General features: G+C 41.6%; 1 protein-coding gene across 1 annotated transcript in view; it reads left to right on the top strand.

The window, feature by feature from the left end:
- The window catches only part of LOC106611488 (retinol dehydrogenase 12), a 19915-nt gene extending 2257 nt beyond the window's left edge, over positions 1-17658 (top strand). The window contains exons 2-7 of the mRNA XM_014211743.3: positions 797-915; positions 1330-1485; positions 3085-3189; positions 4835-5044; positions 5292-5481; positions 16420-17658. Coding sequence (XP_014067218.2) covers positions 797-915; positions 1330-1485; positions 3085-3189; positions 4835-5044; positions 5292-5481; positions 16420-16525 — 886 coding nt within the window. The 3' untranslated portion in view covers positions 16526-17658. The remainder of the gene's footprint in view (positions 1-796; positions 916-1329; positions 1486-3084; positions 3190-4834; positions 5045-5291; positions 5482-16419) is intronic.
- The last annotated feature ends 1345 nt before the right edge of the window (positions 17659-19003 follow it).

Raw genomic sequence — 19003 nt, 5'->3', positions numbered from 1 at the left:
CAACTGTAACGCATCCTGAGACCATTCATGTGTGGGGTTGCTTCTCAGCCAAGGGAGTGGGCTCACTCACAATTTTGCCTAAGAACACAGCCATGAATAAAGAATGGTACCAACACATCCTCCGAGAGCAACTTCTCCCAACCATCCAGGAACAGTTTGGTGACGAACAATGCCTTTTCCAGCATGATGGAGCACCTTGCCATAAGGCAAAAGTGATAACTAAGTGGCTCGGGGAACAAAACATTGATATTTTGGGCCCATGGCCAGGAAACTCCCCAGACCTTAATCCCATTGAGAACTTGTGGTCAATCCTCAAGAGGCGGGTGGACAAACAAAAACCTACAAACTTCAAGCATTGATTATGCAAGAATGGGCTGCCATCAGTCAGGATGTGGCCCAGAAGTTAATTGACAGCATGCCAGGGCGGATTGCAGAGGTCTTGAAAAAGATGGGTCAACACTGCAAATATTGACTCTTTGCATCAACTTCATGTAATTGTCAATACAAGCCTTTGACACTTATGAAGTGCTTGTAAGTAGAGCTCTATGGGCCCTGGTCGACAGTAGAGCTCTATGGGTCCTGGTCAACAGTAGAGCTCTATGATCCCTTGTCAACAGTAGAGCTCTATGATCCCTGGTCAACAGTAGAGCTGTATATGGAGAATGGGGAGCCATTTTGTAACGCAGCCTGTGTGGACTTTTACAATGTGCCAGTGCCAACCATTACCGACATAGACAGAACAGCTACATACGTTGGATTTGAGATAATAACATCGGTATATTTCCTGTCTGTCCAGGAAATACTCTGCAGGTGGAACATGTATGTCTATGGCCCGGTTGGATGGGAAGACAGTCCTGATTACTGGAGCCAACACTGGTATTGGGAAGGAGACTGCCCTGGACCTGGCTATCAGAGGTAACTGACTGACACATATAGAGCCATATCCTGATAGTAACATGGCGTGGAGTCTATTCCTTGTCTCCTTTCCTTGCCTCCTTACGTTCATCATCACAAAGATATTGCCAGCCAGTGGAGATTAAGTAAAGAAACAGTCTCAAATGGAACTTTTTCCTTATTTAGTGCGCTAACCTGGGCCCTTGGTCAACAGTAATACATATAGTCCCATTTGGTACGCACACCTGGCCTTCATCCTAATAGTCATTCATAGTGTGGCCTCATTCCTGTCCTTACCTCCTTTCCTTACCTCCTGTTCTTCATGACCTCAACAATAACGATAGAAGGAAGTAAAAGAAGAGGAGAGGTGGTCTTTAAAAATAACTGTGTCATCTATGCTGATTTTATTGATTATTGATTATTGTCTATTTCCAGGTGCGAGGGTGATCATGGCGTGCAGAGATGTGGAGAAGGGCGAGGAGGCCGCAGCATCGATACGACGTATCTACTACGAGGCAAACGTAGAGGTCCGAGAGCTAGACCTGGCTGATACCAGCTCCATACGGGCCTTCGTACACCGCTTACTCCGAGGTCAACCTACTGCTCCACGGATGCTTCTCAAATAGCACCCTGTTCTCTATCTAATAGCACCCTGTTCTCTATCTAATAGCACCCTGTTCTCTATCTAATAGCACCCTGTTCCCTATCTAATATCACCCTGTTCTCTATCTAATAGCACCCTGTTCCCTATCTAATAGCACCCTGTTCTCTATCTAATAGCACCCTGTTCTCTATCTAATAGCACCCTGTTCTCTATCTAATAGCACCCTGTTCTCTATCTAATAGCACCCTGTTCTCTATCTAATAGCACCCTGTTCTCTATCTAATAGCACCCTGTTCTCTATCTAATAGCACCCTGTTCTCTATCTAATAGCACCCTGTTCTCTATCTAATAGCACCCTGTTCTCTATCTAATAGCACCCTGTTCTCTATCTAATAGCACCCTGTTCCCTATCTAATATCACCCTGTTCTCTATCTAATAGCACCCTGTTCCCTATCTAATAGCACCCTGTTCCCTATCTAATAGCACCCTGTTCCCTATCTAATAGCACCCTGTTCCCTATCTAATAGCACCCTGTTCCCTATCTAATAGCACCCTGTTCTCTATCTAATAGCACCCTGTTCCCTATCTAATATCACCCTGTTCTCTATCTAATAGCACCCTGTTCTCTATCTAATAGCACCCTGTTCTCTATCTAATAGCACCCTGTTCTCTATCTAATAGCACCCTGTTCTCTATCTAATAGCACCCTGTTCCCTATCTAATAGCACCCTGTTCCCTATCTAATAGCACCCTGTTCCCTATCTAATAGCACCCTGTTCTCTATCTAATAGCACCCTGTTCTCTATCTAATAGCACCCTGTTCCCTATCTAATAGCACCCTGTTCTCTATCTAATAGCACCCTGTTCTCTATCTAATAGCACCCTGTTCTCTATCTAATAGCACCCTGTTCTCTATCTAATAGCACCCTGTTCTCTATCTAATAGCACCCTGTTCCCTATCTAATAGCACCCTGTTCTCTATCTAATAGCACCCTGTTCCCTATCTAATAGCACCCTGTTCCCTATCTAATAGCACCCTGTTCTCTATCTAATAGCACCCTGTTCTCTATCTAATAGCACCCTGTTCCCTATCTAATAGCACCCTGTTCCCTATCTAATAGCACCCTGTTCCCTATCTAATAGCACCCTGTTCCCTATCTAATAGCACCCTGTTCTCTATCTAATAGCACCCTGTTCTCTATCTAGTGCGATACTTTTGACCAGGGCCCATAGAGCTCTAAATAAGGTGGCATTTGGGGCGCAGGCCATGTGACCTTTATATTTGGGGTGCAGGACATGTGACCTTTACATTTGGGGCGCAGGACATGTGACCTTTACATTTGGGGCGCAGGACATGTGACCTTTACATTTGGGGCGCAGGCCATGTGACCTTTACATTTGGGGCGCAGGCCATGTGACCTTTACATGTTGTTATTACAATATGACAGCATTTATTATAGTGTTATTAGTTATTAACAAGCACTCATTATTACAGTATTATAGTGTTATTAGTTATTAATAAGCTCTCATTGTGTTTACTCCTCTGTAAAAAAAACGGTATAATATTGACTTTGACCCCCTGTAGAGGTCAACCACCTCCACGTCCTGATCAACAATGCTGGGGTCATGATGTGTCCTTACGTGAAGACCAATGACGGCTTTGAGATGCAGCTGGGTGTCAACCACCTGGGTGAGACAGAGACGCTGATGTCATGGGTGGGTGGGAGTGATCCGGGTGGGATCCGAACCAAAGACTCCTACGGGAGAAATAGTAAAGAACGTCTAGCCGCTCGAGAGCACCCTTACCTGCCGATCTAGAAATTACGTCTCTCTGTAATCTAACATGGGTAGGATGGTCATCTGAATCAGGGTTAGTTTGGCAGCTGTGGTGAAAGAGGAGTGATTACGATAGAGGAAACCAAGTCAAGATTTAACTTTAGCCTGCAGCTTTGATATGTGCTGAGAGAAGGACAGTGTACCCTCTAACCATACTCCCAAGTACTTGTATGAGGTGACTACCTCAAGCTCTAAACCCTCAGAGGTAGTAATCACAACTGTGGGGAGAGGGGCATTCTTCTTACCAAACCACATGACCTTTGTTTTGGAAGTGTTCAGAACAAGGTTAAGGGCAGAGAAAGCTTGTTGGACACTAAGAAAGCTTTGTTCTTGAGCGTTTAACACAAAATCCAGGGAGGAGCCAGCTGAGTATAAGACTGTATCATCTGCATATAAATGGATGAGAGAGCTTCCTATCGCCTGAGCTATGTTGTTGATGTAAATTGAGAAGAGCGTTGGGCCTAGGATCGAGCCTTGGGGTACTACCTTGTTGACAGGCAGTGGTTGCGCTCTTTGAGAGAGATAGTTAGCAAACCAGGCCAAAGACCCCTCAGAGACACCAATACTCCTTAGCTGGCGCACAAGAATGGAATGGTCTACCGTATCTAAAGCTTTGGCTCAGTCAATAAAAATAGCAGGACAACATTGCTTAGAATCAAGGGCAATGGTGACATCACTGAGGACCTTCAAGGTTGTAGTGACACATCCATAACCTGAGCGGAAACCAGACTGCATTCCAGAGAGAATAATATAGACCTCAAGAAAACCAGTCGGTTGATTATTGACAAGTTTTTGCAACACTTTTGATAAACAGGGCAAAATGGAAATAGACCTGTAACAGTTAGGATCAGCTTGAGCTCCCCCTTTAAGTAAAGGATGAACCGTGGCTGCCTTCCAAGCAATAGGAACCTCCCCAGAGAGGAGAGACAGGCGATTATAGGGGCAGCAACCTTAAAGAAGAAAGGGTCTAAACCATCTGACCCAGATGTTTTTTTCAGGGTCAAGTTTAAGGAGCTCCTTTAGCACCTCGGACTTAGTGATCGCCCGCAGGGAGAAACTTTGTAGTGGGGCAGGGGGAAAAGAGAGAGATGCATCTGGACTAGTCGCATTAGAAGGGGTGGGAGATGAGGAAATGTTGGACGAGCAAGGAGGCATGGCTGAGTCAAATAGGAATCTGACTTAATGAAGTGGTGATTAAAGAGCTCAGCCATGTGCTTCTTGTCAGTAACAACCACATCATCAACATTAAGGGACATGGGCAGTTAATACCTATCAGGATTATTTGTGAGGATAACATTGAGGGAGGTAGCCTTTTCTGGGTGTATGGAGTCATACCTTGTGGGATTGGTAATAATCTGAGAAGAATGTAGGGAGTCCCATTGCTTTAGGACATGGTCAGGTGGGAGACAACCGAGCACTGAAGGTGACCCTTGGTAACGATTGCCACTCCCCCACTTTCTGACAAGGCAAGTGATTGCGTTGTTGTTTATTACTGATAGGTCACTTCCTGTTGACGTACCTCCTGATTGGTCTGCTGAAGCGCAGCGCTCCGGCCCGTATCGTCGTGGTTTCCTCTCTGGCTCATAACGTTGGCTGGATCCGTTTCCATGACCTCCTCAGCCAGGGCAGCTACAACAGCGGCCTCGCATACTGCCAGAGCAAGTTGGCCAACCTTCTGTTCGCTAGGGAGCTGGCCCGTAGACTCAAAGGTAGGCTGGGAGAGAGAGAATGGCAGCCTGCCACATTTGTTGGATAATGGATCAGGAAACACAGAAGAGAAACCGAGGGTTAGTGAAGAGTTTTCAGTCAGAAAACACATACACAAAATACATGATCGAAAAGGCAAAATGACAGTTATGAAGTTACTTAACAACATACGGTCATCACACAGAGGACGATCTTGAAGAAACACTGTTCAACACTGTCCCCATGGTAACACTTCCTCCTCCCTCCCAGGTTCCAGTGTGACTGTGAACTCAGTCCACCCGGGGTTGGTGCGCTCGGACCTGGTTCGCCACTCCACCATCATGTCTCTGCTGTTCTCTCTGTTCTCCTTGTTCCTGAAGAGCCCTCGGGATGGGGCCCAGACATCCATCTACTGCGCCGTGGCAGAGGAGCTGCACTCCCTGACCGGGAAACACTTCAGGTGAGGTAGAGATTATTCTACAGTATGTAGCACATTCAGCACATTCAGTCACTGTGTCACGTCCTGGCCAGTATAAGGGTTAATTGTTATTGTAGTTTGGTCAGGACGTGGCAGAGGGTATTTGTTTTATGTGGTCCGGGGTGGTGTTTTGGAAAAAGGGTTTTTGGTTTATGGTCAATGTTTATGTATTTCTATGTGTAGTCTAGTAAGTGTGTTTCTATGTGGAGTTAATTGGGGTGGACTTCCAATTGAACGCAGCTGTGTGGTGTTGCCTTTGATTGGAAGTCCTATATTAGTTGGGTGTGTTTGTCTGTGTGTTTGTGGGAAATTGTTCTGTGTTTAGCCTTGTGCCTTGCCAGACTGTCAGTGGATCGTTCGTTCTCTTGTTTGTTGTTTTTTGTGTTCGTTTTGATTTAATAAATGTTCAAAATGAACAAACACAGTCCTGCTGCATTTTGGTCCTCGTTCACCGACGATAACCGTGACACACTGACCCAGGTTAGATTCAAAAACAATTCTAATAAACACAGTTGAACAATGGATGAAGATACTCCAAACTTTTAGATTTTTTATAATCCGTTAGATATCGACTGAATTATAGCAATTATAGAATTAAAGCGTTGGGATTCAGGTTTTCAATTTGTTGTAAAATGTATAATTTTGTTTTCTTAGAATGCACTCATGTATCCATTTTCTAATGATATCAGGCATTTTTTAAAAATATTTTGTGTTAAAATCAAGAAAATTATGTGCTTCATTTGCATAAATACAATGGGTATATTTGCATATTTTAATAGATTAACATAAATGCGTGGATCAGGGCCGCAACAATCCAAAAACGTGCCTCACTAATTACTGTTGTTGTCACGTTCTGTTGCATAATTCAACAAGTGTGTCCAATAGCAGGATACCTATGGATTTAAAGTCAACAAGCTTGACTATAGATTACACCTGTCTATACCAGTGGAGGCTCCTCAGAGGAGGTCCATCCTACTCACAGAATTGTGAAACGTTTTTAAAAAGTTATCCTTTTTATATAAAACTATAGTCAATATATTCCTGTCACCAAATAACCGATTAAAACATACTGTTTTTCAATAAGGTCTACAGTAGCCTCAACAGCACCCTCTAGGGTAGCACCACAGTGTAGCCGGAGGACAGCTAGTTTCCGTCCTCCTCTGGGTACATTGACTTCAATTCAAAACCTAGGAGGCTCATGGTTCTCACCCCCTTCCATAGACTTACACAGTAATTATGACAACTTCTGGAGGACGTCCTCCAACCTATCAGAGCTCTTGCAGCATGAACTGATATGTTGTCCACCCAATCAAAGGATCAGAGAATGAATCTAGTACTGAAAGCATAAGCTACAGCTAGCTAGCACTGCAGTGCATAAAATGTGGTGAGTAGTTGATTCAAAGAAAGACAATGGTTGAACAGTTTTGAACAAATGATATAAAAAATTAAGGAGAAGCAGCAGAGAGATTTATATTTGGTGCATTTTTCACTTACTTAACTAGCTAATTTTGCCTACTCAACAACCTGACTCAAACAGAGAGGAATGCCATGTATGTTAGCTAGCTGGCTAAGGCTATCCAAGATTTCAACTCTTCCAAGATTTTTGGAAGATTACTGCCTGCCGGTGTAACTGCTAAACTGCTGGTGTAACTGCTAAACTGCTTGCTGTACACTACCGCGTGATTGTACTCATGGATTGGATTGTGGGTTTACTAACATGTTCTAGTTTGTTGACTATGACGTTAGCTAATATGGCGACAACAATGTTGGCTGTGTGTAGAGGTTAGCGGTTATGGTATGAAGGTTTGGCTTGGAGAGGTTTTTTTTCCCGCCTGGGCACAGACAGCTGTTGTGTTGTGCACTGAAGTCCACAAGCAAAGAGAAAACGTGAGAGGAGGACTTTACACGCACGCACGCACACACACTCACATACATCAATCATCATTTATGCTGCTGCTACTCTGTTTATCATATATCTTGACGCCCAGGTACCTTATCCCTATAAATACATATCTACCTCCATCACTCCAGTATCCCTGTAAATATGGTATTGGAACTGAACCTCTTACTTTCCTGTGTGTTTTTGTTCTATCTTATGTTACTTTTAGTGCTACATTGATATTGATTGCTGCGTTGTTGGGTTTAGAGTTAGCAAGAAAGGCATTTCACTGTACTTGTGCACGTGACAAACATTTTAAACTAATGTGAATCTTAGTTAATTATCTGGGAATGTACCCGATTTGCTGGGATGCCTCCTCTCCCAGTGACTGTATAAAACTCTCTCTCTCGCTCTCTCCCAGTGACTGTATAAAACTCTCTCTCTCTCCCTCCCAGTGACTGTATAAAACTCTCTCTCCCTCCCAGTGACTGTATAAAACTCTCTCTCTCTCCCAGTGACTGTATAAAACTCTCTCTCCCTCCCAGTGACTGTATAAAACTCTCTCTCTCTCCCAGTGACTGTATAAAACTCTCTCTCTCCCTCCCAGTGACTGTATAAATCTTTCTCTCTCTCCCTCCCAGTGACTGTATAAAACTCTCTCTCTCTCTCCCTCCCAGTGACTGTATAAAACTCTCTCTCTCTCTCCCTCCCAGTGACTGTATAAAACTCTCTCTCTCCCTCCCAGTGACTGTATAAAACTCTCTCTCTCTCCCAGTGACTGTATAAAACTCTCTCTCTCCCTCCCAGTGACTGTATAAATCTTTCTCTCTCTCCCTCCCAGTGACTGTATAAAACTCTCTCTCTCTCTCCCTCCCAGTGACTGTATAAAACTCTCTCTCTCTCCCTCCCAGTGACTGTATAAAACTCTCTCTCTCTCCCTCCCAGTGACTGTATAAAACTCTCTCTCTCCCTCCCAGTGACTGTATAAATCTTTCTCTCTCTCCCTCCCAGTGACTGTATAAAACTCTCTCTCTCCCTCCCAGTGACTGTATAAATCTTTCTCTCTCTCCCTCCCAGTGACTGTATAAAACTCTCTCTCTCTCTCCCTCCCAGTGACTGTATAAAACCTCTCTCTCTCTGCTCTCTCTCTCCCTCCCAGTGACTGTATAAAACTCTCTCTCTCTCTCCCTCCCAGTGACTGTATAAATCTCTCTCTCTCCCCCGGCTGCCCAGTGACTGTATAAAACTCTCTCTCTCCCTCCCAGTGACTGTATAAAACTCTCTCTCTCTCCCTCCCAGTGACTGTATAAAACTCTCTCTCTCTCCCTCCCAGTGACTGTATAAAACTCTCTCTCCCTCCCAGTGACTGTATAAAACTCTCTCTCTCTCCCTCCCAGTGACTGTATAAAACTCTCTCTCTCTCTCCCCCTCCCAGTGACTGTATAAAACTCTCTCTCTCTCTCCCCCTCCCAGTGACTGTATAAAACTCTCTCTCTCTCCCTCCCAGTGACTGTATAAAACTCTCTCTCTCTCTCCCCCTCCCAGTGACTGTATAAAACTCTCTCTCTCTCCCTCCCAGTGACTGTATAAAACTCTCTCTCTCTCCCTCCCAGTGACTGTATAAAACTCTCTCTCTCTCCCAGTGACTGTATAAAACTCTCTCTCTCTCCCTCCCAGTGACTGTATAAAACTCTCTCTCTCTCCCTCCCAGTGACTGTATAAAACTCTCTCTCTCTCCCTCCCAGTGACTGTATAAAACTCTCTCTCTCTCTCCCCCTCCCAGTGACTGTATAAAACTCTCTGTTACGTCCTGACCAGTATAAGGGTTATTTGTTATTGTAGTTTGGTCAGGACGTGGCAGAGGGTATTTTGTTTATGTGGTTCGGGGTGGTGGTGTATGTAGTAGGGTGTTTGATTTATTATTTCCGGGTTTTGGTCTATGTTCTATGTTTTGTATTTCTATGTTCTTTATGGTTTGTGGTATTTCTATGTGTAGGTTAATGGGGGGTTGGACTCTCAATTGGAGGCAGGTGCTTTCTCGTTGCCTCTGATTGAGAGTCCTATATATGGGTAATTGTTTGGCGTAGTGTTGTGGGAGTTTGTTTCTTGTTTTGCCTGTGTGAGTGTGACAAGACTGTTTTGTCTGTTCGTGAGTTCTTCAGTTTCTGTTATTTTGGTGTCTCTCTTTATTTAAAAGTGAAAGTATCAAGATGAGCATCCACATTCCTGCTGCGTTTTGGTCCTCTATTCCCGACGACAACCGTTACACTCTCTCTCTCTCTCTCCCTCCCAGTGACTGTATAAAACTCTCTCTCTCTCCCTCCAAGTGACTGTATAAACTCTCTCTCTCCCTCCCAGTGACTGTATAAATCTCTCTCTCTCTCCCTCCCAGTGACTGTGTAAAACTCTCTCTCTCTCCCTCCCAGTGACTGTATAAATCTCTCTCTCTCTCCCTCCCAGTGACTGTGTAAAACTCTCTCTCTCTCTCCCTCCCAGTGACTGTATAAAACTCTCCCTCTCTCCCTCCCAGTGACTGTATAGAACTTACGGAAGCCCTTAAGCCCAAGGCTAAAATAATAAAAAGATTCTCGTTTCAATGACGTAATATCTCTCAAATTCGATACTAAGTCATTTGAAGAAGATACTAAATCGTTCATAGGAGATCATTATTATTTTGTCTAATTAGTCACATGTTATGCAGCTGGTCAGATTATGTAATGGAGGCTGTAACCATTCATTCACTGATTCCATCCATTGATGTGATTGACAGTTCTTTGATAGTCTAAAACACTGCTGCTTCTGAATACCAGAGCATGTAAGTAGGTGAGGGAGGAGCAGAGCCTTTTAAAAATGTTGTCTGCCTTCTCTCTGGCTCCAATTTGGCTGTGGTACTGCTCAGCCAAAAGCTTTGGTCATGCTCTGCCTAGAATATGTTGTTTCCTTTATCACTATTATTTTAATTAGGCCTATTCAGTTGTAATATTTAGCCTACCCACGCCCACAGTAGACTATTTTCTACTTTCTACCATTAGGATATGTAGTTTCTATTTTGAAGGACTTCAAATGTATTAACGGATGTTTTTAGGTAGACAATATATCGGCTATACTGTAAAAATATATTGTAGTTTTTCTGTGAATAGAAACACCATAATATAAATCTTTAATAAAGTTAAAATATCAGAAATAAATCATTAATAATAAAAGGCCAGTATCATCATCATCTTCTTTTCATAAATAAAAGGGACTGAATCATCTCGACCTGCAGCTGTGAAAGGATTTGTGCGTTGAGAGGGAAATGCGCTATACAAACTAATTATTATTATTATAAAGACAGAAAAATATACATGTCAAAGTTTAATTCCATGAAGTAATATATTAGTGGGAATATAGCATAATATAAACAAGATAAAGGAGAATGGAATGTATTTGAAAAGCTTCACATTCAAAAATACATTGATATGAGGCTGCTCCCATGTGTGGATGCTATTTATCAAACATTTTTGTGTATATTGTTCTATTCTTTGTTTGATTAAAGAAACAAAACAACTAGGCTGCCAGTATGGTGCAATAAACCTTGGTGAACTATACTGAACAACAATATAACAACATGTAAAGTCATGGTTCATGAGCTGAAATAAAAGATCCCAGAAATGTTCCATACGCACAAAGTCTTTCTCTAAAATGTTGGGCACAAATTTGTTTATATCCCTGTTATTGAGCATTTCTCCTTTGCCAAGATAATCCATCCACCTGACAGGTGTGGCATATCAAGAAGCTGATTACACAGGTGCACCTTCTGCTGGGAACAATAAAAGGCCACTCTATAATGTGCAGTTTTGTCACACAACACAATGTCACAGATGTCTCAAGTTTTGAGGGAGCGTGCAATGGCATGCTGACTGGAGGAATGTCTGAGCTGTTGCCAGATAATGTCTGAGCTGTTGCCACCTGAGCTATTGCCAGAGAATTTAATGTACATTTTTCAACCATAAGCCGCCTCCAATGTTGTTGTAGAGAATTTGGCAGTATGTCCAACCGACCTCACGTGTAACCACGCCAGCCCAGGACCTCCACATCTGGCTTCTTCACCTGCGGGATCATCTGAGACCAGTCACCCGGACAGCTGATGAAACTGAGGAGTATTTCTGTCTGTAAAAAAAAACACTTTTGTGGGGAAAAACGAATTCTGATTGGCTGCGCCTGGCTCCCCAGTGGGTGGGCCTATGCCCTCCCAGGCCCACCCATGGCTGTGCCCCTGCCCAGTCATGTGAAATTGATATGTTTAAAGATAAATTATTAAATAATTCTACCCTGAAACCTAACTAATTAGTAATTAGTAGTTTATGTAGCATGTATAATTAAAGTACTAAACGTAAGTCCCATAAGGTTTAGTAGAGACCTGTAAGGAAGAGAAATGTATGAGTGTGCCTAAGAGAATACCAAGAACAATGAAGACTTTGTTTGACCCGACCTGGCTAGAACTCTGAGAAACTTATGATAGGACAGGGAGTACTTCTCAAGCTTCCTCTAATCTCTGGGGAATGGAACGGACAGCGCTGGGTAGTGATTAACAGTGGTGAGAACTCTGGGGAGCGATACAACTCACCTACTGTTCGTGTGGAGGTATGTGCGTAAGTGGGGAGTGAGTTATAAAATGAATGTCTTTGTATAATGGACTTCAGAACGTTCTCTGAATAAACTGTACAGACCTTTTGCAGAAGCTGAGTCTTTGACGAATTATTATTAACCCAGTGTCTTACAAACCTTGGGGATTAGTCAAGGCTTATTGATTGTTAGTTATCATTTGGATTGAAAATTCTCATTACAGAAATCCATAGGTTAGGGCCCAATGAATTGATTTCAATTGACTGATTTCCTCATATGAACTGTAACTCAGTAACATTTTTTAAATTGTTGCATGTTGTGTTTATTGTTGTATATTTACATTAGATGTATACAAAATAATACATATAGGAGCAAAATCAGCCTGAATATCAGGATGAACAACTGCAAAGCGTTTCGACTAGTAATTAATATTCACATGGCATCTGAAACTTTTCTTAAAAGATTGCAAAACCCCCTCTGTCCTCACGAAAAGTTTGTTTTGGGCCTCCATCTACATTCATTCCCCCTGGGCCTATTGCCCCAGCTGTGGATACATACCGACTGGTCAAATGTCAAGAAGAACTTTACCCGCTCTGAGAAACAAGCCCTTATTAAATCACCAGAATTACATATCTATAGTTTCCACCCCAGCGGTCAAAGGAGGCGCTGTTACTGTACACGACTACACTGTCTATAAAACTGAAGTACTCAGGAAACTAACTGATTGATCAGATGTTCAATAAGAGACTCGCTACAATCCCCCACATAACAGCTTTTGGCTGTAATTCAACTGGCGGTCACCAAGGGCTGCGGTCACCAAGGAAGGCGGTCACCAAGGGCTGCGGTCACTACGGGCTGCGGTCACCAAGGGCTGCATTACCGATGCATTAAAAAACAGCTCCACGCCGGTAATCTGCCATCCTTAAAATACAGTTTAATTATCTAAATGCCAGAATGGACAGGGCGAATTTTCTTTGCGATATCAGACCAGGTTTTGGCAGAAGGCATGAAGATCTCTGCTCGGTTTCAAATGCCATGATTGATAAATATGTAACGTTATCGTAACACCAAAAACAGAATCAGACATTAGTTAAACGACTCCATACAATATTATTGTCCAAATAATCTGCGCCCATCTCAGAAATTATTTTTGCCCAGTAGGTGGCTTTTGACTATAGTTTGAAGTGTTTAAAATAGCCTAATTGTTAATAGCCTAATTCTGTGCAGATTATTCAAGTAGTAATAGTTTATTATTATTCTTGTTATTGTAACTTCTACTGCTGCACGAGGCTATAAAACTGCCACAGCAAGCTGATCCCTGCAATGGGAGGCCAAATGGCTATTGCTGTAAATATAAGACAATGAAAATACTCTAATCCGTCTTTTAGTTATCAAAATGCTCAACTTAATTATATAGCAAATAACAGTATAGCCTATTTTATTGGCACCAGCGGAACAATTTCGCCATATCCCTGGTGAGTGCGCAGTGCGGATATTCACACTTTATCAATGTTTGGTCACTGCCACAAAAGCTTTTTTAAATATATATATATTAATATATATATATATATATATATATACACACACAATTTACAATTTCCTCATCCAGTTTAGATGGACGTAATAATTAAATGTGTGTATCCCCTTCTTGTACGCCAAGTATATGGACAATGTCGTAATTTGTCGTATTAAAAAATATTCTGCTAAATGTCTCCAGTCATATAAAGTGTAGTAGAATTGCATAAAATGTTTATTAAAAAAAAGGCCACATTTTTCCCGTGCATACGAAGAAGATATGATATAGGCTAGTCTATTGCCTAGGCCTCCTCTCCTCTTTACGCGCTCAGCCAAGCATTGAACGGTCTTTTTTTGCGAACAGTGATTGAGTTAGATTATTAGCCTAAATGATGACTATCCAATCTACTCATCACGAACAGTAGTCTATCTTAAACAAGTCTGCAAATGTGATGATGCATGGAATGCTTTATCATAACGGTGCATTTTTTAATGGTGGAAAGTTACGTCTCCAAACGTGAAACTCCCCATTAATTATATTGAATGAAAACCGTTGGTTTTACCTCGTCGCACACATTTCATTCTCCATTTAATTCACAATCAAGGACAGCTGTGTTTTGTCCTCCAGCAGTGGTGACGTGTTGGCATATGACTATGTAGCCTTGTGACACTGTCCTACTGAACTCTGTACGGTCCTTTTGTATTTATTTAACCAGGTAGGGCCAGTTGAGGACAAGTTCTCATTTACAACTGCGACCTGGCCAAGATAAAGCAAAGCAGTGCGACACAAACAACAACACAGAGTTACACATGAGGGATTAACAAACGTACAGTCAATAACACAATAGAACAATTTGTATACAGTGTGTGCAAATGAAGTAAGGAGGTAAGGTACTTAAATGTAATAGATTTTTTTGAAAAATAATCCACACATGGGGGCGTCTTCATATCAATGTATTTTTGAATTTGAAGCTTTTCAAATACATTCCATTCTCCTTTATCTTGTTTATATTATGCTATATTCCCACTAATATATTAGTGGGAATATCAGACATTATCTGGCAACAGCTCAGACATTCCTCCAGTCAGCATGCCATTGCACGCTCCCTCAAAACTTGAGACATCTGTGACATTGTGTTGTGTGACAAAACTGCACATTATAGAGTGGCCTTTTATTGTTCCCAGCAGAAGGTGCACCTGTGTAATCAGCTTCTTGATATGCCACACCTGTCAGGTGGATGGATTATCTTGGCAAAGGAGAAATGCTCAATAACAGGGATATAAACAAATTTGTGCCCAACATTTTAGAGAAAGACTTTGTGCGTATGGAACATTTCTGGGATCTTTTATTTCAGCTCATGAACCATGACTTTACATGTTGTTATATTGTTGTTCAGTATAGTTCACCAAGGTTTATTGCACCATACTGGCAGCCTAGTTGTTTTGTTTCTTTAATCAAACAAAGAATAGAACAATATACACAAAAATGTTTGATAAATAGCATCCACACATGGGAGCAGCCTCATATCAATGTATTTTTGAATGTGAAGCTTTTCAAATACATTCCATTCTCCTTTATCTTGTTTATATTATGCTATATTCCCACTAATATATTACTTCATGGAATTAAACTTTGACATGTATATTTTTCTGTCTTTATAATAATAATAATTAGTTTGTATAGCGCATTTCCCTCTCAACGCACAAATCCTTTCACAGCTGCAGGTCGAGATGATTCAGTCCCTTTTATTTATGAAAAGAAGATGATGATGATACTGGCCTTTTATTATTAATGATTTATTTCTGATATTTTAACTTTATTAAAGATTTATATTATGGTGTTTCTATTCACAGAAAAACTACAATATATTTTTACAGTATAGCCGATATATTGTCTACCTAAAAACATCCGTTAATATATTTGAAGTCCTTCAAAATAGAAACTACATATCCTAATAGTAGAAAGTAGAATCTAGTCTACTGTGGGCGTGGGTAGGCTAAATATTACAACTGAATAGGCCTAATTAAAATAATAGTGATAAAGGAAACAACATATTCTTGGCAGAGCATGACCAAAGCTTTTGGCTGAGCAGTACCACAGCCAAATTGGAGCCAGAGAGAAGGCAGACAACATTTTTAAAAGGCTCTGCTCCTCCCTCACCTACTTAGATGCTCTGGTGTTCAGAAGCAGCAGTGTTCTAGACTATCAAAGAACTGTCAATCACATCATTGGATGGAATCAGTGAATGAATGGTTACAGCCTCCATTACATAATCTGACCAGCTGCATAACATATGACTAATTAGACATAATAATTTGAACGACTTAGTCACATTTGTTATTTATATATTTTTGCGCTTCAGGGCTACCGTAAAAACTAACAGTGACTGTATAATAACCATGCAAATGGTGACTGGAACGAACTGCAAAAATCACTGAAGCTGGAATCTCCCTCACTAGCTTTAAGCACCAGCTGTCAGAGCAGCTCACAGATCACTGCACCTGTACATAGCCCATCTGTAAACAGCCCATCTATCTACCTCATCCCCATACTGTATTTATTTATTTATCTTGCTCCTTTGCACCCCAGTATCTCTACTTGCACATTCATCTTCTGCACATCTACCATTCCAGTGTTTAATTGCTATATTGTAATTACTTCGCCACCATGCCCTATTTATTGCCTTAACTTACCTCATTTGCACACTGTATATAGATTTGTCTTTTTTCTACTGTATTATTGACTGTACGTTTGTTTATCCCATGTGTAACTCTGTTGTTGTTGTTTTTTGTCAAACTGCTTTGCTTTATCTTGGCCAGGTCGCAATTATAAATGAGAACTTGTTCTCAACTGGCCTACCTGGTTAAATAAAGGTGAAATATTTATATATTTTTAAATGCCCCCTCTCTCTCTCTCCCAGTGACTGCGCCCCAGCCTCCGTGGCCCCCCATGGGAGGAACGAGGAGACAGCCAGGAAGCTGTGGGACGCCAGCAGTGAGCTCCTGGGCATCGTCTGGGACCACTGACCTGAACCACCCTCTATCATCAAAACACTGGCTGCAACCGAAATGCCCTGTATAGGGCACTACTTTTGACCAGGGCCTTGTTCCAAATCTCAATTGTTACAGCAAGAGCCGGCAGTAGGGCCATGGTAGAAAGTAGTGCACTAAAAAGGGAATAGGGTGCCATTAGGGCCATGGTAGAAAGTAGTGCACTATAAAGGCAATAGGGTGCCATTGTGGATGCCTCCATGTTCTCTGAATCTTTGTTTTCAGTCAGAGTACATATTTAGCCTGATCATTTCATGACACTACGTAATCTCAAACTACAGTTAACCCAACAGCACTTGAATAATTGGGTAGTAACCATAGAGGTATACAGACACCATAATGGCAGATAGAGTCCTCCATCTCTATGGTAGTAACTGCAAGATCAAATGCATTATTATTCTGTCACAGGTTAGCCAGGGTGTAACCAGGTCTAGCCAGGGTCATAACCAGGTCTAGCCAGGGTCATAACCAGGTCTAGCCAGGGTCGTAACCAGGGTAATAACCAGGTCTAGCCAGGGTCGTAACCAGGGTAAATTATACACCAGCTGATTGTTTTGTTTCATATTATAAATGGGGTTCCAAAATTCCTGTAACTTTCACGAAATGCCCTTGTTCTCCAAAATCCTAGTTGGAAGATGGCTGGAATTACAGGGGAATAAGCAAAACATCCAGGAATCCTCAACCACGATTTCTGGGAATTTGGAGAGTTACAGGAATTTTACAAATTATCCTCCTTGTGGAATCAGATTTATTGTTTCCTTGTTTTGGACCTTTCCACTCTAGGCTTAATTATTTCCCGCTCTTTTTCCCCTCTGCGTTGTTAAGCTACCAAGATGTTTTTTTTTACAAATGTGAAACATGCCTTTTTAGTACATTTAGGGTTGCAATATTTTTTTAATAACAATCCTGGAATTACAAGGGAATAATCAGGAAATCCCGAATCCTCTCCAACCAGTATTTCTGAAGAAAAAAATAATAAAAAAAATACGGAATTCTGGGAGAGTTAGCAGAAATGTGCCACCCAAACTACATAGCAGTCATGTCAGCAGTCGATTGTTTACGTCTGTAAATAAAGATAATATTACTAGCTACTACTGGTAGTAGCTGTTTATGTTTAGTAAATTGTGTCTCTCTCACACACACACACACACACAACAGAGGAGGCTGGTTGGAGGAGCTATAGGAGGATAGGCACATTGTAATGGTTATTTCGTTATTTTCTTATTTGTATTTATTTTTTTAACTGCATTGTTGGTTAAGGGCTCGTAAGTAAGCATTTCACAGTAATGCCTACTACACCTGTTGTATTCGGCGCATGCTGCGACTAATAACATTTGATTTGAAATGGAATTCATTGGAATGGAGTCAAACGTGTGTTTTCCAAACATTTGCGTTTGATACCGTTCCATTCCAGCCATTACAATGAGCCCGTCCTCCTATAGCTCCTCCAATAACAAACCATTCTTTATTACCCATCTTCCAACATGGCCACTAAGACAGTAATTCATTATCATCACATTTCCTGTAATCAATAATCATAACTGCATTATTATAATAACCAAATTGATGACATTGGTTAAAGAAGCAAAGGGGGGGGGGGGGGGGGGGCGAGTCATTGGGTACGTTTCACATAGAACTATTGACTGTGTACTACTTTTGACCAGAGCAGTGGACTACATAGGGTGTCATTGGGGATAAAGTCATTTGCTCTTGTTTCGTAGAGGCCAGATATTCTGATAAAGTAGGAGGGTAAAGTGCGTCAGTGAAGGAAGAACAACAGGGAAGATAAGTGAGTGCCTAGGGGTTAGGAGAGCAGGGGGAAATTTGGGATATGGTGACAGAGCGCAACAATAAACCTGAGAGTGAAAAGACTCTGGTGTCCCAAATGGCACCCTATTCTCTATATAGTGCACTACTACCATTAAGGCTCTGGTCAAAAGTAGTGCACCGTATAGGGAATATGTACACGACCAGTCAAAAGTTTCTTTATTTGAACTATTTTGTAGAATAATAGTGAAAACATCAAAACTATGAAATAACACATATGGAATCATGTAGTAACCAAAAAACAAGTGTTAAACAAATCAAAATATATTTTAGATTCTTCAAAGGACTATCATTTGTTTTTCAACAGGACAATGACCCAACACATCTCCAGGCTGTGTAAGGGCTATTTGACCAAGAAGGAGAGTGATGGAGTGCTGCATCAGATGACCTGGCCTCCACAATCACCTGACCTCGACCCAATTGAGATGGTTTGGGATGAGTCGGACCGCAGAGTGAAGGAAAAGCAGCCAACAAGTGCTCAGCATATATGGGAACTCCTTCAAGACTGTTGAAAAAGCATTCCCAGTGAAGCTGGTTGAGAGAATGCCAAGTGTGTGCAAAGCTGTCATCAAGGCAAAGGGTGGTTACTTTGAAGAATATAAAATATATTTTGATTTGTTTAACACT

The sequence above is a fragment of the Salmo salar genome, chromosome 09, assembly GCF_965601325.2.
Source record: "Salmo salar chromosome 09, fSalSal1, whole genome shotgun sequence".
Lineage (NCBI taxonomy): Eukaryota > Metazoa > Chordata > Actinopteri > Salmoniformes > Salmonidae > Salmo > Salmo salar.
The sequence above is the reverse complement of the archived record's forward strand: the minus strand, read 5'-3'. Positions and strand labels throughout refer to the sequence as shown.